Source organism: Papio anubis, chromosome 4, assembly GCF_008728515.1.
Source record: "Papio anubis isolate 15944 chromosome 4, Panubis1.0, whole genome shotgun sequence".
NCBI classification, from domain to species: domain Eukaryota; kingdom Metazoa; phylum Chordata; class Mammalia; order Primates; family Cercopithecidae; genus Papio; species Papio anubis.
In genome coordinates this window covers 109910502-109932677 of record NC_044979.1, presented here as the reverse complement: position 1 = coordinate 109932677, position 22176 = coordinate 109910502, and the positions used below count along the sequence as shown (strand labels likewise).

At 42.3% G+C, this 22176-nt stretch overlaps 1 protein-coding gene across 7 annotated transcripts in view; it reads right to left on the bottom strand.

Moving 5' to 3' along the window:
• Nucleotides 1-22176, bottom strand: part of SUGCT (succinyl-CoA:glutarate-CoA transferase) — a 754504-nt gene that overhangs the window by 680891 nt on the left and 51437 nt on the right. For 6 of the 7 annotated variants that reach the window (XR_002520705.2, XR_002520704.2, XM_017956755.3 and 3 more), the window contains exons 2-5: nt 10573-10624; nt 9542-9615; nt 3416-3501; nt 2406-2456 (exon numbers count right to left, since the gene is read on the bottom strand). Coding sequence is in view for 5 of the 7 variants with exons in the window: in XM_017956755.3 (XP_017812244.2) it covers nt 2406-2456; nt 3416-3501; nt 9542-9615; nt 10573-10624 (263 nt within the window). In the remaining 2 variants the exon portion in view is untranslated. Of the gene's footprint in view, nt 1-2405; nt 2457-3415; nt 3502-9541; nt 9616-10572; nt 10625-13230; nt 13441-22176 lie in introns of those variants that run through there. The other variant, XM_021935207.2, reaches the window with a different exon arrangement.

Genomic DNA, 22176 nt, shown 5'->3' with positions numbered 1-22176 from the left:
ACAGGCACACATTACCACGCCTGGCTAATTTTTGCATTTATAGTACAGACAGGGTTTCACCATGTTGGCCAGGCTGGTCTCGAACTCCTGACCTCACGATCCACCCCGCCTTGGCCTCCCAAAGTGCTGGGATTACAGGTGTGAGCCACCATGCCTGTCCTTTTTTGCTACTCTTAAGGCCAGAAGAGAAATCTATACCAGAAATAAGAAAGACTAGAGAAAATATAATTTTTCCTTTAGAAAGTAAGATACATAACTTATGAATTGTATAACTACCTAAAAGCAATTGACTGGCCATGGTGGTTCACACCTGTAATCCCAGCATTTTGGGTGGCTGAGGTATGCGGATTGCTTGAGGCCAGGAGAACAATTTAGAAAAATCAAAATAAGTTTCAAAAGAAAAACAAAAACAAACAAACCTAAGTTATGCTACAGGAAAGATATGGGAAGGCAGGGTGGTAAGATCAGGATGATTTTCAAGCTTTGGGTTCAAAATACATCTAGTTAATGAAAATTCTAAACTGGCTGCATTGATCCAGCAGAACCAAAAAGGATGGTCCCTGATTCTGATCTTAATAATTAAAGATTATCTTTCAATGACCGAGATAGAGAACATAAAGCAGCAGAAGAGCAATTGAAGCTAAGTTCATGTTTGGGTAAAAAATAAAGTTTGAGGCCAGGCGCAGTGGTTCATGCCTGTAATCCCAGCACTTTGAGAGGCCGAGGCAGGTGGATCACCTGAGGTCAGGAGTTTGAGACTAGCCTGACCAATATGGTGAAAATCCATCTCTACTAAAAATATAAAAATTAGCCGGGCGTGGAGGCACGTGCCCGTGGACCCACCTACTCCACAGGCTGAGACAAGAGAATTGCTTGAAACCAGGAGGCGGAGGTTGCAGTGAGCCGAGATCGCGCCACTGCTCTCCAGCCTGGGTGACACAGCAAGACTCTGTCTCTAAATAAATAAATAAGTTTAAGACTTGGTTCTCTAACCAAATAGCCCTAAGTACAGTTGGCCCTTGAACAACAGGGGTTTGAACTGTGCAAGTCCACCCCTAGGTGGATTCTTTTCAACCAAACGTGGATGGAAAATACAGTATGCACTGGATGCAAAACCCATGTACACTGAAAGCCAATTTTTTATATAAGCAGGTTCCACAAGTTCTGTACTGCAGGACTTAAGTATTCACAGATTTTGGTATATGTTGAGGTTCTAGTAGAACCAGTCCCCCAAATACAGAAGAATACTGTACATCCATTAGATTCACCTATAAACCTTAGCAAAGATGGCAAACAAGGTTTATCCCACATGATGAATCCAACATCAGGAACATAGGAAATAATAACAGCTAATAACTCATGAGTGCTGACTATGCGGCAAGCACTCATCTACACATTTTACACAGACTAACTCAATTCTAACAACAATCCTAGAGAGTAGGTACTATTGGGCTGGGCACAGTGGTTCACACATGTAAATCCCAGCTCTTTGGGAGGCCAAGGTAGGCAGATCACTTGAGGTCAGGAGTTCAAGACCAGCCTGGCCAATATGGTGAAACCCCATCGTTACTAAAATTACAAAAATTAGCCAGGTGTACTGGTGCACACCTGTAATCCCAGCTACTCTGGAGGCTGTGGCAAGAGAATTGCTTGAACGCAAGAGGTGGAGGTTGCAGTGAGCCGAGATCATGCCACTGCCCTCCAGCCTAGGCAAAAAAGTAACACTCTGTTTCAAAAGAAAGAAAGAAAGTAGGTACTATTATTACCCAGTTAACTAATGAAGAAACTGAGGCACAAAGAAGTTATATAACCTGTCTGAAGTCATATAGCCAGTAAGCACAGAAGGCAGGATTCAAATCCCATGCAAAGGTATCCATCCTTAATTTAACCACTGTGCCTTCTAGCTCCTCTAAGAAAGATGCTGAGATCAGGTCTGGATATACTGATCATCTGAGTAAGGGTTAGAGAAAGCTTGGACTCTCCAGTGATGTGACTCAGATCCAAATGTCAGCTTTCCCCATACTAGCTAGGTAATCTTGGAGCATCACTTAGGCACCAGGAAACTCAATTCCCTTTTATGTAAATGAGATTTCAATACTTCATTTACAAGGTAAAATCTGAGGATTAGAGAAGATAACGTGAGCAAAGTGCCCAAGCCCAGGATTTGCTACAGAGTTGGTGCTCAGTCAATAGTAGCTAGCACCATAATGATAAACACTATACAAAAAATTTAAAACACATTACACTTACAAAGAAGTATACAAATCAAGGTAAATACCTAAAAGGTATTTGTTGCAAATATACAGATCACCCATAAAATTGAGTTTTAAAACACTTTTGCTCTGATATTTCAATCCCTAATTATAACCTAGGTGGTAGGATGCCTTCTATACAGCATACTGTACCTCTTTGATGATTTTCACCCCTTTTGGATCCTTGATATTAACAGCAATACTCTAAAAATTAAAAAATATATATATATATTATTTTGATGACCAAAATACAAGCCCCAATCCCTACCATTATGCAATATACCCACATAACAAACATGCGATGATGTATCCCCTGAATCCAAAATAAAAAGTTAAAAAAAAAAAAGCATGTATATTAAAATACTATCATAAAAGTTTTTCTTTTTTTCTTTTTTCACTTTTTGAGACGCAGTCTTGCTCTGTCACCCAGTCTGGAGTGCAGTGATGCGATCTCAGCTCACTGCAACCTCTGTGTCCCGGGTTCAAGCGATTCACATGCCTCAGCCTCCCAAGTAGCTGGGACTACAGGCACACACCACCATGCCCAGTTAATTTTTGTATTTTTAGTAGAGACGGGGTTTCGCCTTATTGGCCAGGATGGTCTCAATCTCCTGACCTCATGATCCGCCCACCTCGGCCTCCCAAAGTGCTGGGATTACAGGCGTGAGCCACTGTGCCCAGTCATGAAAGTTCTTCTTATTGCTGACAAGAAAGCCATTCATATCATAGATCATCCTCTGAAATTTATTTTATGCATGAAGAAATATTTAAATCATCTTTACTGATTCTATTTACCATGAGGATATATTAATATGCTAACAAGGATGATAGGAGATGTTTTTAAAGTATAATACCAAGTGTTAGGCAATTATTCCCTAATAATAACAAATGTAAGGAATCAAATGATTTTTCTATTTCATAAAATTATTTCCATTATAAATTCTTATGAAATGTTCTAAGTTACTTAGTAGGTAAGAAAGAGTAGTAAAAAGCTCCATTGTTTCTACTTAGTGAATGGTAAATGAACAGAAGTTTAATTTATTTGAAATATTAATTACATCTTAATTTCTTTAAGGAACAAAAAAAAAGCCACAATGATATCAACATTTTTGCTATTACAAGAGAATTACACACAAAAAGCCAAAAAGGGATGATATTCTTACTTTTTTATTTCGGTTAACACTGAGATAATATGTACTTTCTGTCCCAACAAAAGGTGGCCCCCAAGTCCGTGTATCATCTCCAACTCCTGAAAATAATAACATGAGCTATTAATCTTTGGGTTTTGTTTTTTTTTTTTTTTTTTTGGAGATGGAGTCATGGAGTCTCACTCTGTTGCCCAGACTGGAGTACAGAGGAACAATCTCTGCTCACTGCAACTTCCACCTCCTGGGTTCAGGTAATTCTCCTGCCTCAGCTACCCGAGTAGCTGGGATTACAGATGTGCACCACCATACCTGGCTAATTTTTGTGTTTTTAGTAGAGACAGGGTTTCACCATGTTGGCCAGGCTGGTCTCAAACTCCTGGCCTCAGGTGATCCACCCACTTCGGCTTCCCAAAGTGCTGGGATTACAGGCGTGAGCCACAGTACCAAGTCATTTAAAGTAGTTTCTAAGTGACTGTGAAAAAAATAAAAATAGTACTATCAATTTCTAGAACTATAATTTAATTGTACTATCAATTGCTAAAACTAGCTAGGATTACAGGCACCCGCCAGCATGCCCTGCTAATTTTTGTATTTTTACTAGAGACGGGGTTTCACCATATTGGCAAGCCCATCTCGAACTCCTGACTTCAGATGATCCGCCCGCCTCAGCCTCCCAAAGTGCTGGGATTACAGGTGTGAGTCACCACACCCAGCCAAGAAGCATTAGTTCTAACTGGAGCTAAACCAATGACATCTCCTGCATCAGCCTCTGTAGTAACTGGGATTACACAGGTGTGCACCCCCATGCCTGGCTAATTTTTTATTTTTAGTAGAGACAGGGTTTCACAATATTGGCCGGGCTAGTCTTGAACTCCTGACCTCAAGTTACCCAGCTGCCTAGGCCTCCAAAGTGATCCCACTGCGCCAGGCCAGTAGTTTATTTTAGACATTTCCACTCATTTCTCAGGTGGAGATAATGTCAGGAGTCTAAACTGGAGGCCTACAAGGCTTTCCTCATTTAACTGGGATTTCAGAAGGCTCTGTGTCCATGGCACATGACAGGAAATGAATGGGTTAAAGGGCATAATCTGGAAAAACCTGCAGCTTGGGAGACATGTTTTATTTGACCCACACAATTCTTAAAGTTTTTAACTAGCTGCCATGATTTCAAAATCTGGAAATCTTTAAAAATTCACACTGCCTTTCTTAGATGACCTTTTGACACATTCATTCATTCAACAAATATTTATTGAGCACCAACTATGTCACAGACACTGCTCTGTGCAGAGCAGACACAGCAGTGAACAAAAGACCAACAGCCCTGGCCTCGTGTGCCCTAGTGGAGACGATGCTGAAATTTCAGCTGCATCCTTGCTCACTTCCCTGCTCACTTTCCTCACTTAGGTTCCCTGCCTGGCCCTGCAGGCACACAGATACATCCACTGACTGGCTAACTCTACAAAAAGAGGCGTATACATAAATGTAATATGCTCTTTGGTTACACAAATAAAAATAATCTAATCTAATACTAAATCAGAAAACTACAACCAGGCCAGACGTGGTGGCTCATGCTGGTAATCCCAACACTTTGGGAGGCCAAGGCGGGTGGATCACTTGAGGCCAGGAGTTTGAGAACAGCCTAGGCAACATGGTGAAACCATGTCTCTACAAACAGTGAAAAAATTAGCCAGGTGTGGTAGCACATGCCTGTATTCCCAGCTACTTAGGACACTGAGATGGGGCAATCGCTTGAGCTCAGGAGGTCAATGCTGCACTGAGCCAGGAGTGTGCCACTGCATTCCAGCCTGGGGGACAGAGCAAGATCCTGTGAAAAGAAAAGAAAAAGAAGAGAAGAGAAGAGGAGGAAAGGGGAGGAGAAGGGAAGGGAGGGGAAAAAAAGAAAAGAGAAAAGAAAAGAAATAGAGAAGGAGGGCAGGGCAGGGCGAAAGAAAGAAAGAGAGAGAGAAAGAGAAAGAAAGGGAAGGGAAGGGAAGGGAGGGGAGGGAGGGAGGGAGGGAGGGGAGGGAAGGGAAGGGAAGGGAAGGGAAGGGAAGGGAACTGAAAACTACAACCAAATTTTATTTAATTGAGGAACTGTAGAGTGGATATAAAATGAAACTAGTTTTCTACTGAAATGTGAAAATACCACAAAGCTGCTTTTAATGAAAATCACCTTTTCTCATATCTGTGTTGAATAACTATCTCAAAAACCCAAAACAATTAAATATATAATATGAATATTAAAATGTATTAATTGGGAGGGTGAAGAGAAGTAGTCATAGTAACCGGTCAAAAAAAGGACAATAGGCCAGATGCAGTGGCTCACCCCTGTAACCCCAGCACTTTGGGAGGCCGAGGTGTGTGGATCACCTGAGGTCAGGAGTTTGACACCAGCCTGGTCAACATGGTGAAACCCCGTCTCTACTAAAAATTAAAAAATTAGCTGGGCGTGATGGCACATGCCTGTAATCCCAGCTACTCAGGAGGCTGAGGCAGGAGAATCATTTGAACCTGGGAGGTAGAGGTTGCAGTGAGCTGAGATCATGCCATTGCACTCTAGCCTGGGCAACAAGAGTGAAAACTCTGTCACAAAAAAAAAAAAACAAAAAAAACAAAAAAAAGGACAATAAACACCTGCTAGGAACAAAGCCCGATACCAAGTGTATGGCGATGAGACATAATAAAGGCCTAGACAAAGAAAGATCTGTTGTGGTTTAGTTTCCATGGTGGAAACTAAAAAGTACAAAGGAGAAATAGGCCTCACTATATAGGGAACAACAATTTATAAAATTAATAGAAATACAAATGTTACCCTGGTGGCCAACTGAAATAGCAAGAGAAATTATTAACACATTGAATGTTCTATGTGTTATAGGAATGGAAAATGCAAGAAAACCAATGGCTGTAAGTGCTGCGGTGTTGAAATCAGATAGCCATATGGAAATTAGAAGCTTTAAAGAAAAAAAACAAATGTTGAGCTAGAAAATAAACATTCTTCCGCATGTATCCAACACTGACTAAAAGTGATGAACATCATTGAATGAATAAACGAAGCATCATCTCTGGGAGCAGGACTTGCCGAGCACTTCTACCGCCTGAGACCGGCAGGGATAATAAAAAGTAATAAAATATATTAATCCATGATATTCCTCATGCTCATCAGAGAATCTTCTGCTAACTGCCTTGGCCTCTTAAAAATATCTACTTAACAAGAAATTGAATCTTCCAGATCAAGTATTCTACTGTCTGTAAAGACAAAATAAAATTTAAAAAATTTTAAAAAAGAAGGAAACAAAAAGATATTCTACTTTATATGGTTATCACTTACAATCAATTACTAAGTTGACGTAATTATAAATCATTCTCCTGTGAGTCTTAGAGATACATACACATTATTCACCACTAGACCAGTCTCACTGATTTGGGGATTCTGTTTAAGACCCATAGGATCAGATCTTGAAACATAAATAATAATGCTAATTTTTGAAAACTTCTAAAACAAGCTGCATAGGCCAGGTGTGGTGGCTCACCCACACCTGTAATGTCAGCACTTTGGGAGGCTGAGGTTGAAGGATCGTTTGAGCCCAGAGTTCAAAACCAGTCTTGGCAATATAGGAAGACTCTGTTTTTACCAAAAACTATATATATATATATATATTTTATATATATATATTTTATGTATATATTTTTTAAATAAGGCCGGGTGCAGTGGCTCATAGAGCGAGACTGCATCTCAAAAAAAAAAAAAAAAGTAGCCAGGCACGGTCGCGCACAACTATGGTTCCAGCTAAGGTAGGAGGATTGCTTGAGCCCAGGAGGTGGAGGCCACAGTAAGCCATGATTACACGATGGCACTCAAGCCTGGATGACAGAGTGAGATCTGTCTCAAAAATAAAATAAAATAAAACAAGCTGTTTATATGATGATATAGCAGACATTAAAAAACATGGACTGTGCCCTTTAAGTGCTTATTGGAGAGAAAGGGCACAAAACAATGACACGTTCCTTTTTGAGATGGAGTGTGGCTTTTGTTGCCCAGGCTGGGGTGAAATGGCATGGTCTCAGCTCACTACAACCTCCATCTCCCAGGTTCAAGCAATTCTCGTGCCTCAGTCTCCCAAGTAGAGATTACAGGCATCCACCATCATGCACCACTAATTTTTGTTCTTTTAGTAGAGAAGGGGGTTTCACCACATTGGCCAGGTTGGTCTTGAACACCTGACCTCAGGTGATCCGCCCACCTCAGTCTCCCAAAATGTGATTACAGGTGTGAACCACTATGCCCGGCCAATAATGATGCTTTTCTAAGAAACTTTATCAATAACAGCTTGAACTAAACACCAAACTGCTAAGATGATACCAAATAAAAGTGAGAAATGTGTACACAGAATATATTTGGTGAACAAAGGAGGAAGAAAGAACAGGAAAGATGTCAGATGAAAACATAAAAGCAAAAAACTGATCTAAGCTTAGGTGTTTCCTCCTTCAAAACCTTTAAAATTATAAAATGGGGAAATGTTTCTTTTATTGGGAATAGAAAAAAATGGCCAGGAGTAGTAGGTCACACCTGTAATCCCAACATTCTGAAAGGCTGAGACAGGAGTTCAAGACCAGAACAAGCAATATAGCAAGACTCTGTCTCTACATACAGACACAAAAAAAATTGTATTATTATAGCTGGGCATGGTGGCACATGCCTGTAGTCCCACCCATTCAGGAGGCTGAGGCAGGAGAATTGCTCAAGCCCAGTAGTTGGAGGCTATAGTGAGCTATGATCACACCACTGCACTCCAGCCTGGATGACAGAGGGAAATGCCGTCTCTAAAAAATAAAAAGAAAAAGGAAATAGAAAAGAATGACTTAGGTTGGAGTATTTGAGGTTTTCTGTTTGTTTGTTTGTCTGTTTGTTTTTGAGACAGGGTCTCACTCTGTCACCCAGGCTGGAATGCAGTGGCACGATCTTGGCTCACTGAAACCTCCACCTCCCAAGTTCAAGAGATTCTTTCGCCTCAGCCTCCCAAGTAGCTGGAACTACAGGTGTCTGCCACCATGCCTGGCTCATTTTTGTATTTTTAGTGGAGACGGGATTTCACCATGTTGGCCAGGCTGGTCTCGAACTGCCAACCTCAGGTGATCCACCTGCCTCAGCCTCCCAAAGTACTGGGATTGCAGGCGTGAGTCACCATGCCCAGCCTTGGGTTGTTTTTTGAGGGACTTTGATTCCTTTTCCTTCTCTCCTTCTTCTTTACCCTATTTCTTCACTTTTATCTTCCTTTCTCCTGGCCTTCCCTTTATTCCACAGTGAGGGAGGGTGGCCAGGCCCACTGTAATCTCAGTCTCAACGCTAAAGCTAGGCTGGGGCTAAGGAAGGCCAGAATCATGGCTGAAGGTCTGGATATTCCTTATTAGCTGTGTGCCCCTAAATAAGTTGCTTAACATCTCTATGTCTCCATTTTCTCCTTTATAAACTATGAATAATAACATCAGCCCATAGGGGTAAAGATTAAATAAGCACAGGCAAAGCATTGAGAACTTTGCCCGGCACTGTAGGTGTCCTTATCATCATTGTTATACACTGCATCTCAGCTTCTTTGTTTTTTTTGAAGCAGAGTCTTGCTCTGTTGCCCAGGCTGGAGTGCAGTGGCATGACCTAGGCTCACAGCAACCTCCACCTCCCGGGTTCAAGTGATTCTCCTGCCTCAGCCTCCCAAGTAGCTGGGATTACAGGTCCATGCCTGGCTACTTTTTTTTTTTTTTTGTATTTTTAGTAGAAACGAAGTTTCACCATGTTGGCCAGGCTGGTCTTGAAGTCCTGACCTCAAGTGATCTGCCCTCCTCGGCTTCCCAAAGTGCTGGGATTACAGGCGTCAACCACTGTGGCCAGCCTCAGCTTCTAACAAAAGCCTTCAGGTGCAAAGAAGAAACTGGCTTGAGCCTGAGCACTGAGCACAGATAAGGAGTAAAAAGATACCATTAGTGTTAGTTCACAGGAAAACAAGAAATGGAGAAGAAAAAGACAATCATTTCATTTTAATTCTCTCCTTATCCCACTTACAGGTACACTAAACATGGGTATTTAGAGAATTATTTAAATATATTTATTAGCTTGTTTCTATATTTTAAAGAGAGTAATAGCTTTACCTGGTCTCTCCACTTTTATAACTTCTGCTCCAAGATCTCCTAAATTCATAGTAGCAAAAGGTCCCGCCAGGATTCTACAATGTTAAAAATGATAAATAAATTAATTACCATCTGGAAAATTCTTATATTAATTATTTTCTTAAAGACCCATCAACACAGACAAGCTCATATAATGCTAGTAAGAATCAAAACAGTTAAAACTGTAATTTGGCCATATGTAATAGGAGCTTTAAAAATATATACCCCCTTTCTTTTTCTTTTTCTATTTTTTTGAGACGGAGTCTCGCTCTGTCACCCAGACTGGAGTATAGTGGCACCATCTCAGCTCACTGCAAGCTCCACCTCTCGGGTTCACGCCATTCTCCTGCCTCAGCCTCCTGAGTAGCTGGGACTACAAGTGCCCGCCACCATGCCCAGCTAATTTTTTTGTATTTTTAGTAGAGACGGGGTTTCACTGTGTTAGCCAGGATGGTCTCGATTTCCTGATCTGGTGATCCGCCCGCCACGGCCTCCCAAAGTGCTGGGATTACAGGCGTCAGCCACTGCGCCCGGCCCCTATAATTCTTTATCTAGAATTTTATCCTGAGGAAGAAATCAAAACTGAGGGAAATATTTGTGTACAAGGAAGCCTAATTTATAATTGTGAAAGATTAGAGGATGATTAAGTAATTATGTGACATTGATATATTAATTACTCTCTTACTTTTTGTTGAATTTTGAATAACATAGGAAAATATCTAAAATATAACATTGTGTTTAAAATGTGGGTAAAACTGTAATTTCAATATGGTTCCAATTTTACTTTTTTAAGATTATATATAAATACACATTGGGAAAAGGCATAAATACTACACTAATTGTCTCATCGAATGATGATATTACAGGAATTTTTCTTTTCTTATTTTCTTCTCTAAAATCTCAACATAAGCATATAAGAATCTTCTTTTAATTCAAAAAATTAAATGTTTTTGAGGAAAGGGAAAAACCCAATCCCAAAAAAAAACCCCAAATGTAGATAAACCAATACAAACCTTGTTAGATCCAGAATTTTTACCCCTTCCAATGGCTTTATATTGTTCATATCTGGCAAAACAGAGAAAACATTTCAAGATAATTGATTATTAATTTTCTTACATTTTCACATACACCATCATAAACTTGAGATAGATCACAAGGACTACAGTGATTCTTAGCAAGGGAGTCCACAGACCACAAGGCTCTAGTAAAGAATACGGGAAGCTGAGCCAGGCGCGGTGACTCATGCCTGTATCCCAGCACTTTTGGAGGCCGAGGCAGGCAGATCACCTGAGATCAGGAATTCAAGACCAGCCTGGCCAACATGGTGAAATCCCATCTGTACTAAAAATACAAAAAATAGCCAGGCACCATGGCGTGTGCATGTAATTCTAGCTACTCGCTGAGGCAGGAGGATCCTTTGAACCCAGGAGGTAGAGGCTGTAGTGGGCCAAGATGGAGCCACTGCACTCCAGCCTGAGCAACAGAGCGAGACACCACTTCAAAAAAAAAAAAAAAGAAAAAGAAAAAGAAAAAAAATTACTATCACAATCACAGCAATAGCAAATATTTGAAGTGCATGGATTGGTGCATTATTTTCTTGACAGCATACTTATATGGAAAACCAAATTATAATCAGAAGGTAAACTGATAGGCAAAGCATCAGAAAAAGGAAACTAGCTAAAACCATGTTTAATGTGGTAAATTGTTACAGCTATTTCCCCAAAAATCACACCTCCAACCTTATACATTCTCCTCCCACGTTGGCACTGGGCTTGGACATCTGCCTTGTTTTCACCAATAGGATATAGGAAAGTTGATGCCAGCGGAGGCAGGATAAGTGCTTATACATTGGGGCTTGATTTTTTGGACCACTTCAATCTTCATGCGAAGAAGCACAAGATGAAAGAACACATGGAGAGAAGTTCAGCTGAGACTGTCATTGCAGCAGTTCCAGCTGAGGCCCAGACATCTGGATGAAGCCATCTTGGAACACCCAGGCCGAGCCAAGCCACTAGCTATTTGCAGACACATGAATAAACCGAGGTGAATCCAGCAAAAGAACTGCCCAACTGGCTGGGCACGGTGGCTCACGCTTGTAATCCCAGCACTTTGGGAGGCTGAGGCAGGCAGATCACCTGAGGTCAGGAGTTCCAGACCAGCCTGGCCAACCCCGTCTCTACTAAAAATGCAAAATTAGCCAGGTATGGTGGCGCACGCCTGTAATCCCAGCTACTCTGGAGTCTGAGGCTGGAGAATCGCTTAAACCCAGGAGGTAGAGGTTGCAGTAATCTGAGATGGCACCACTCAAGCCTGGGCAACAAAAGCAAATTCTGTCTTTAAAAAAGAAAGAAATAGGCCGGGCGCGGTGGCTCAAGCCTGTAATCCCAGCACTTTGGGAGGCGAGGCGGGCCGGATCCTGCGAGGTCAGGAGATGTCCGAGACCATCCGGGCTAACACGGTGAAACCCCGTCTCTACTAAAAAAAATACAAGAAATAGCCGGGCGATGTGGCCGGGCCTGTAGTCCCAGCTAGCCCAGGAGGCTGAGGCAGGAGGAGATAAATGGTGGGAGGCGGAGCTTGCAGTGAGCTGAGATCTGGCACTCCAGCCCTGGGCGACAGAGCGAGACTCCGTCTCAAAAAAAAAGAAAAAAAAAAAAAAAAAAAGAAAGAAATAGAGAATTGCCCAATCAACCCACAGAACTCTGAGAAAAAAATAAAGCCTTGTTTTAAGGCACTAAGTTTTGGAGTGGTTTGTTATACGGCAATAGATTAATACAATGGCTTACAGCAGAGATAACCTGTTATAGTAGTGAGAATGATCCTTGTATACGTAAAACATCCTTCCCTGCTCAAAATCATCTATGGTTTCCTACTAAACTTAGAATGAAATCCAACTTCTTTCCACAGCTCACAAAATCCTGCTTGTTCTGGCCCTTGACACTTAAAAATATGATAGAAGGAAAAATATTATAGAAAGGCAGAAAGATCGAGATAAGAAAATCACCTACAGAGCAGAACAAAAAAATAAAAGTGGAAAATGGAGAAAAGGTAACAAAAATAAAACATCAGTCCAGGAAACCCAATAATATGAGCTTCTTAAAGAGTGAACAGCAAAAACAGAAAAGAGAGTATTACCAAAGAAATAATTCAGAAAAAATTGCCTAGAACTGAAAGGCATAAATTTCCAGATTGGAAGGTCCCTCTACTGGCCCAGCATAATGGATTGTAAAAAGACACACAGCAAGCACACCAAGACATCACTGTGAAAATCTGGAGTACTGACTTCTCTGACAAAAGATCTTAAACATTTCTAGGGAGAAAAAAGCAGGTCAGATATAAAGGATTGGTTATCAGGAGGACATTGAATTTCTCAACAATGCTGCAAGACAAAACAAAAAACTGGAGCAAAAAAAAAAAAAAACCAAAAAACCCTTAAAATTCTGAGGGGAGAAATTCTTTCTCCCTAAAATTCTAAACCCAATTAAAACACAAGTCAAGTGTGAGGGTAGAAAAAAAATATTTTTAGTCACGCAGGTTTTCAAAAACTACCTGCCATGCATCCTTTCTTGGAAAAATTACTTTCAAAAGTAATCTAGAAATTTAGAAAATTACTTTATAAGAAAATCATTCCTCCCCACCTGAATATAAGGAAGACTCTAGATCCAACTTACAAGTGACAGCAGCTATAGGAGACAGAGGACCATGTCAAGGACACAATACGGAAGCAGGCAGAAAAATCCAGAATGCCCAAAACACTGCAGGAAATGGAAATATTTATTTCTTTAACAAATAAAAAGGCAAGAAAAATGCAAGATGTAGAAGGATATCCCAATTAAATGAGACTTAATTGTCAACCAACCACAGTATATGCGCCTTACTTAGAGCCCGATTCAAACAAACTATTAAAAATCAGATAACGGTAGGCAAGGTGGCTCATGCCTGTAATCCCAGCACTTTGGGAGGCCAAGGTGGGCGGATCACTTAAGGTCAGGAATTCGAGACCAGCCTGGTCAACTTGGTGAAACCCCACCTCTACACAAATACAAAAATTTAGCTAGGTGTGGCGACGAGCGCCAGTAGTCCCAGCTACTCAGGAGGTTGAGACAGGATAATCTCTTGAACCCAGGAGGCAGAGGTTGCAGTGAGCCGAGATTACAGCACTGCACTCCAGCCTGGGCAACACAGGGAGACTCCATCTCAAAAATAAAATTAAATTAAATTAAAAATAAAATAAAATAAAATACAAAAAGAATAAAAATAAAGCAGAGGTGTGAAGTGAAAGCTCAGGATGACAACAAGGAAGATACCAACACAATAGCTGAGAGGTTTGCACTTGCATCGCAGTATGGGATAAATGGAGGCTAGATATTGAGAAGGCAAATAAAGAAACCGGACAAATATTAACAAAGAGAAATAAAAAGGTATACATGAGCAGCAGTATAATCAGAGTATGAATAATAATTGTACTGTTTAAAACAATTTTTTAAACAAACATAATTTAGCAGTTTAATTTAGCAAGGAAAAAATGATTTGTGAAATCGGACAACCCCTTCCCACCCTCCCCCAAGTCACAGCAGATTTAGAGGCGCTGCTGTATAGTGGGCATAGTGGGAGATAATTTATGCATACAAAAAGGAAAGTGATGTGCAGGGAGCAGAAGCAAGGTATAGAAACAGCTAGTGCCTTAGAACACGATCTGAACAGCTGGTGGCTGTAAGTCTTTGAGGTCCAGCTCCTGGGACTGGCTGAGAGTCAGCAACTGTTATTGAAGCATACCCCTAAGTTAGGTTTTCAGTTTGCTTACCTACTAAATTAGGTTGTGGGTTGTAGGTAAAAACTCAAGTATGTGAGTATGGAGGGTTTCTTAGGCCAGATTTTAGTTTGATGAAACAGTATAATAACAATCTAAATACTGAATAGTGATCTAACAAAATTTATAATTTGGAAGGATGGAAAGTGCATGAATATTTGTTCAAATGGTAGTGAAAGAAAGCTAGCCTCTTTTTTTTTTTTTTTTTTTGGAGACAGAGTCTCATTCTGTCTCCCAGGTTTGCGATCTTGGCTCACTGCAATCTCCGCTTCCCAGGTTCAAGTGATTCTCCTGCCTCAGCCTCCCAAGTAGCTGGGATTACAGGCACCTGCCACCAGGCCCAGCTAATTTTTGTATTTTTAGCAGAGACAGGGTTTCACCATGTTGGTCAGGCTGGTCTCGAACTTCTGACCTCAGGTGATCCACCTGCCTTGACCTCCCAAAGTGCTGGGATTACAGGTGTGAGGCACCGTGCCTGGCCTGAAAGCTAGCCTTTATCACTATTGATAGTGCCTAAAAACAAAAGAATCAATAACATTATAATCAAGTTATTTAACAATTTGGCAGGAGAAAAAAAGGCAAAAAGAATTGAAATTTGTTGTCTCTGGGCAAAGGGAAGGGGCAGAAAGGCATAAGGGGTTACTCTTTTACACAATTAACACCGTAGAACTTCTGAAGTTTTAAAACCAAGTATACCTAAAACTTTGATTTTAAAAAATAAAAAATAAATTATAAATTATATTACATTTGTAAACAACAGGGTGACGCATCATTCTGTGTATCTTCTGCTATACAGCCCCCTGCAATGCTTTGATAAATATTTCTTTTTTTTTTTTTTGAGACGGAGCTCGCTGTGTCGCCCAGGCTGGAGTGCAGTGGCGCAATCTCAGCTCACTGCAAGCTCCGCCTCCAGGGTTCACGCCATTCTCCCGCCTCAGCCTCCCGAGTAGCTGGGACTACAGGCGCCCGCCACCACGCCCGGCTAGTTTTTTGTGTTTTTAGTAGAGATGGGGTTTCACCATGTTAGCCAGGATGGGCTCGATCTCCTGACCTCGTGATCCACCCGCCTCGGCCTCCCAAAGTGCTGGGATTACAGGCTTGAGCTACCACGCCCAGCCTGATAAATATTTCTACTCTGAAGCTTTTACTGACTCATTGTACACATAGCAGCATCATCACAGAGGAATTACAGTTAATACTCAGATTCTGTATTTGGGAATTTGACTACTCACTAATTTTTTTTTTTTTTTTTTTTTTGAGATGGAGTCTTGCTCTGTCGCCCAGGCTGGAGTGCAATAGTATGATCTCAGCTCACTGCAACCTCCACCTCCCAGGTTCAAGTGATTCTCCTGCCTCAGCCTCCCAAGTAGCTGAGATTACAGGCATGTGCCACCATGTCCATGTCCCGGTATTTTTTGTATTTTTAGTAGAGACGAGGTTTTACCATGTTGGCCAGGCTGATCTCAAACGCCTCACCTCAGGTGATCCATCTGCCTCAGCCTCCCACAGTGCTGGCAATACAGGCATGAGCCAGCCACCACGCCCAGCCTACTCACTAAAATTTATTTGTAACCCCAAAATCAGTACATGTGGAGCTTTCACGGTCATTCCCAGACATGCACAGAATGCAGAAAAATTTGAGTAGGTCATTGTGCATGTTCCCAGTTGAGGTTGAACAACGTGATACTTGTTTCACCTCTCATACTATAAACAAGTGTCCTCTTCCAGTATATTTAATGTGCGTTTTTAACATTTCTGTGCTTTATGTTGGTGATCTCGCAGTTTATGGCCCAGAAGCATAGCATAAGAAGGCCGTGATATGCCTTATAGAGAAAATACGTTGTTAGGTAAGCTTCATTCAGGCATGAGTTATAGTGCTGTAGATCAAGAGTTCAATGTTAATGAATCAACAGGGTGTTAATGGAATCAATAAGTTGTCTTTAAAAAGAAATACAGGTCAGGTGCAGTGATTCACACCTGTAATCCCAGCACTTTGGGAGGAGGAGGCAGGCGGATCACTTAAGGTCAGGAGTTAGAGACCAGCCTGGCCAGCATGGCAAAACCCTGTCTCTACTGAAAATACAAAAAGTTGCCGGGCATGTTGGTGCATACCTGTAATCCCAGCTACTAGGGAGGCTGAGGCAGGAGAATTGCTTGAACCCGGGAGGCAGAGGGTGCAGTGAACCGAGATTGCACCACTACACTCCAGCCTCGGAGACAGAGTGAGACTCTGTCTCGGGGAAAAAAAAAAAATTAAACACAGTAGAGTGAAAGATAGCATGACTACAATTAGAAGATAAATGACAGCCTGAAAGGCTAAAAAATAAAGAAGAGAGGTTTCTAGGTATAAAGAACTCTCACATATCAGTAAGAAAGAAACACAGTCTAACGGAAAAGTGGGAAAAGAACAATCAACTCACAAATAAATAAAAATCTCCAGTATCATAGCAAAAGATATTCATAGCCATTCCACTTACAATCAAAAAGATGAATATTATCACAATAAATTTTTTTTCTCACCAGATTGGAAAACATTTAAAAGATAACTATTCAATACTCGCAAAGGTGGGGTGAAATAGACACTTTCATACATTGTGTAATGTCAATCAGAAACAATCTTTTAGGAGAGCAATTGACACTTTCTGTATTTTAAAATCTTAATAGGCTTTAATTAAGTTTTCCTGTTGGCAGAATTTAATTCACAGAAATCTTCTACAAATATGCTGAGACATAGGTATAAAAATATTCATGGCAGAAAATTTGTTTTGATTTTCTGCTGTACTTTAGATGTTTTATAATCAACTTTATTCATTTATTGATTTTCTTAGAGACAAGGTCTGGGTTTTGTTGCCCAGGCTAGAGTGCAGTGGTAGAAACATACATAGTTCACTGTAAACTCGACCTTCTGGGCTCAAGCAATCCTCTCACCTGAGCCTGCTAAGTAGCTGAGGCTATAGGCATGAGCCACTGCATCCAGCACCTAATTAACTTTATTGAAGAATGACTTACATATAATAATTATATATATAATAAATTATAATATTCTTAGCCAGGTGTGGTGGCATGCCTGTGGCCCTACCTACTTGAGAAGTTGAGATGGGGAAATAACTTGAGCCCAGGAGTTCAAGGTTACAGATAGCCATGATGGGCCAGGCGTGGTGGCTCACTCCTGTAGTCCCAGCACTCTGGGAGGCTGAGGTGAGTGGATCACCTGTGGTCAGGAGTTCAAGCCCAGCCTGGCCAACATGGCAAAACTCCGTTTCTATTAAAAATACAAGGCCGGGCGCGGTGGCTCAAGCCTGTAATCCCAGCACTTTGGGAGGCGGAGACGGGCGGATCACGAGGTCGGGAGATCGAGACCATCCTGGCTAACACGGTGAAACCCCGTCTCTACTAAAAAAATACAAAAAAAAAAAACAAGCTGGCCAGGGGGCCGGGGCCTTTAGTCCCAGCTACTCGGGAGGCTGAGGCAGGAGAATGGCGTGAACCCGGGAGGCGGAGCTTGCAGTGAGCTGAGATCCGGCCACTGCACTCCAGCCTGGGCGACAGAGCGAGACTCCGTCTCAAAAAAAAACAAAAACAAAAACAAAAATTAGCCAGGCATGGTGGCGCACACCTGTAATCCTAGCTACTCGCGAGGCTGAGGCAGGAGAATTGCTCCAACTCAGGAGGCAGAGGTTGCAGTGAGCCAAGATCGCGCCACTGCACTCCAGCCTGGGGGACAAAGTGAGACTCCATCTCAAAAAACAAAACAAAAACAAAAACAATACAGTGAGCCATGATCACGCCACTGCATTCTAGCTTAAGCAACAGAGCAAGACCCTGTTTCTAAGAAAAATGCACACACACACAGTATATACGTTATATAAATAAATTAGCTTATGCAAATAACTATATATAATACATTATATATGATTTATGATATGCTATATATTATTTCTATAAATACATTAAACTGTACAATTAAATAAATTTTGACAGATGTATACACCTGTGAAATTGAGAGACAGGACTAGCTGGATTTCCCAGGCCAACTAAGAATTCCTAAACCTAGCTGGGAAGGTGACCACACCCACCTTTAAACATGGGGCTTCTAACTCAGCTCACATCCAACCAATCAGGCAGTAAAGAGGGCTCACTAAAATACAAATTAGGCTAAAAGCAGGAGGTAAAGAAATAGTCAAATCATATATCACCTGAGAGCACAGGGGAAGGGACAATGGGATATAAACCCTAGGCATTTGAGCTGGGAATGGGCAACCCCCTTTGGGTCCCCTCCCATCGTATGGGAGCTCTGTTTTCACTCTATTAAATCTTGCAACTGCACACTCTTCTGGTCCATGTTTGTTATGCCTCAAGCTGAGCTTTTGCTCACTGTCCGCCACTGCTGTTTGCCACCATCGCAGACTCGCCGCTGACTTCCACCCCTCTGGATCCGGCAGGGTGTCCGCGGTGTTCCTGATCCTGCGACATGCCCATTGCTGCTCTCGATCACACTAAAGGCTCGCCATTGTTCCTGCATGGCTAAGTGCCTGGGTTTGTCCTAATCGAGCTGAACATTAATCCTGGGTTCCATGGTTCTCTTCCGTGACCCACGACTTCTAATAGAGCTATAACACTCACTGCATGGCCCAAGGTTCCATTCCTTGGAATCCGTGAGGCCAAGAACCCCAGGTCAGAGAACAAAAGGCTTGCCGCCATCTTGGGAGCGGCCCACCCCACCTTGTAAGTGGCCCACCACCATCATGGGAGCTCTAAAAACGAAGACCCACCAGTAACATTTGGTGGCCTCGTCTGGGGATTCTCCAAAGCAGTGAGTAATATTGGACCACTTTCACTTGCTATTCTGTCCTATCCTTCCTTAGAATAGGAGGAAATACCAGGCACCTGTCGGCCAGTTAAAAAAGATTACCATGACCTCCGGACTTAAGAAGGGAAAAGGCTTTCTAAAACCCCCAACCCTTCCAGGTTGGGAGCATTGGTCTGCCTGGAACCAGCTTCCACTTTCACAGTTTTCCTGGGGAAGCCGAGGGCCAACTAGAGACAGAAAGCTGTCATCCCAAACTCCTGGCATTGGCCGGTCAAAATCATGGTGCAGCCAGAAGTCTCTACTCAACAGTTGCCCATGCGTGTGCCCTACCTCTCCTTCTGACCTATACCTCCTGGGTCCCAACCACGACTTTTTTAAAGTGTAGCCTCAAAATTCTCCTTACCTCTGAATCTAGTTCCTCCCACCCCTGCCTCCTATGTACTAATGCTTCAGACTTTCACTTCCTCTCCCAAGTATTAGAGCAGGTTGCATCTCCAAAGGGATCTAAGGAAGCTCTACGCTGTGTCCTTAGGCATCTAGGCTATGAACCCAGGGAGTCTTGTCCCTGATGCCCCTCCCAATATACAGCTCTTGACTTGGGCAGTTATGTAAGACCTGTTTCCCACCACCCCTGCCAGGATCCCAAGTTTGTAAATGGCTAGGATTCCTCTCCCATTGTGTGAGATGCTCTCCTCCCCCAATTTCTACCCAGCTTCCCCCACTGCAATACAATCTCCAAGCCTCGGCTCCTTGGTCAGGGCCTTATAACTGATGACCCAGTACTTTAACAACTGGAACTGGGTCTACGACAACATAATAGATGAGGATGAAAGCGAATTGAGTAAATTAAAGGGAGGCACATATTCCTATAGTGACAAATGGGGGCAACAAGCAAACGTCCTTCTACTGTGTTCCCAAAATCCATCTACCGCGAGAGACAGAGGGGAAAGAGAAAAAGAAAAGGGAAGAGAGAGAGAGGGGAAAGAGAGAGGAAAAGAGATAAAGAGAAAGATATACAAGTAGTTAAAGAAAAAATAGTGTACCCTGTTCCTTTAAAAGCCAGGGTAAATTTAAAACCTGTAACTGATAATTGAAGGTCTTCTCCTGACCTTATAATACTCCAATACTACCTTGTTGTCAGTGTAAGCAAGGGCGTAGCCTGAAAACACTGAGACCACTGACAACCCATAGCCTTCCTATAAAAAATCCTTAACCCAGTAACCCATGGATGGCCCAAATGCATTCAATCGGTAGCGGCAACTGCTTTGCTAGCAGAAGAAAGTAGAAAAGTAAAACGTTTAGAGGAAACCTCATTGTGAGCACACCTCACCAGTTCAGAATTATCCTAAGTCAAGAAAAGCAAAATGCAGCTTACTAACTAAAAAATCTAAAAGTATAGGGCTATTCTGTTAGAAAAACGTGATTTAACACTAACCACTGAAAATTCCCTTAACCCAGCAGATTTCCTAACAGGGGATTTAAATCTTAATTACCATACAAAGGTCTGACCAGACCTAGGAGGAACTCCCTTTAGGACAAGAGGATAGATGGTTCCTCCAAGGTGATTGAGGGAAAAAACACAATGGGTATTCAGTAATTGATAGGGAAACACTTGTAAAAGCAGAGTTAGGAAAACTGCCTAATAATTGGTCTGCTCAAACATGCAGAGCTGTTTGCACTCAGCCAAGCCTTAAAGTACTCGCAAAAAAGCAAACCCATCTTTTTCTCCTTGCCCTCCTCGTAGGAAAAAGGCACAGAGGATAAACAGGATTCATCTCTCATATCTTGTACCCAAAAGGACTTAATCTGGGGCAACAAAAATTTTAAGGTTGATAATTAAAGCATATTCCTACAAAGGAAAGAAGGACAAAGGCCCTAGTGGGCAAAAACTCTATCTCAATCCTGACTCAAAAGGTTACCTACACCCTCTCTGAAACGAAGTTGCATAAGAACTGTTGTTTATGGGAATGCATCTTGATGGGGCAGCTGGGATGTTATTGTTTGGGTGAGGGAGAAAGGACAAGATGGAGGAAGGTGAACAAGAAGGCACAATCCATGTTGCTTCCGGGTTCTTCCTCACCAACTTTCCCGCGCACGGGAAAATGCAGCCCGCGCCCAGGAAGATGCAGATCAACCGAGCATGTGCCAGGTGACATCAATCCGAAGAGATTGAAACTTACCCGGCCACACCTATGGAGATGCCCCTATCACGCCCTTATCCCGCCCACTGCCCTCCCCCTTCCAGTACCAATGCATAAAAGTCCGCTGCTGGTAGGAGCCGGTGTGACTTCTTCGGCCCCTCCTATTTGTGGATCGGAGAACCTCACCTGAGAGCGCTGGCATGACTTCCCTGGCCCCATACCTGAGGACTGGAAAACCTCGCCCGAGAGTGTGTGCATATTTGCAATAAAAGGCTGCCGCTTTCTTATGTACTTTGGCCTCATGTTTAATTATTTAGCTCTCCTAAATTAAGTATTAAATTAAGTATTATATTAAGACAGTTATGAAATACTCAGGAACCCAGCCCAGCTCTAGAACTCACCCCTGAGCGCAAAGGCAGTGTCGGGCACGCTGGTAAAGGATCACTAGAATCCAGCAGCCCGAACCCCTTTCTTTGTGGTCAAGAGAGGCAGGAAAAGAGGTGCAAGACTGCTACATCAGTGAGCGTAACTAATCCGATAAGCAGAGGTCCATGGGTGGTTACGCACCCTGGAAACGAACTCACCTCTGAGCGCAAAGGCAATGTTGGGCACACTGGTAAAGGATCACTAGAATCCAGCAACCCAGACCCCTTTCTTTTGAGAGGAGCCGGGCACATTCCTCAGCCCCGGGCTCAAAACAAACAAGCCCAATACAAACACATCCCATCCTCCCATCCCACCACATATCGCCATATATCTCTCAAACTTCCTGAGCCCAGTACAAACACATCCCATCCTCCCATCCCACCACATATCGCCATATATCTCTCAAACTTCCTGAGCCCAGTACAAATAC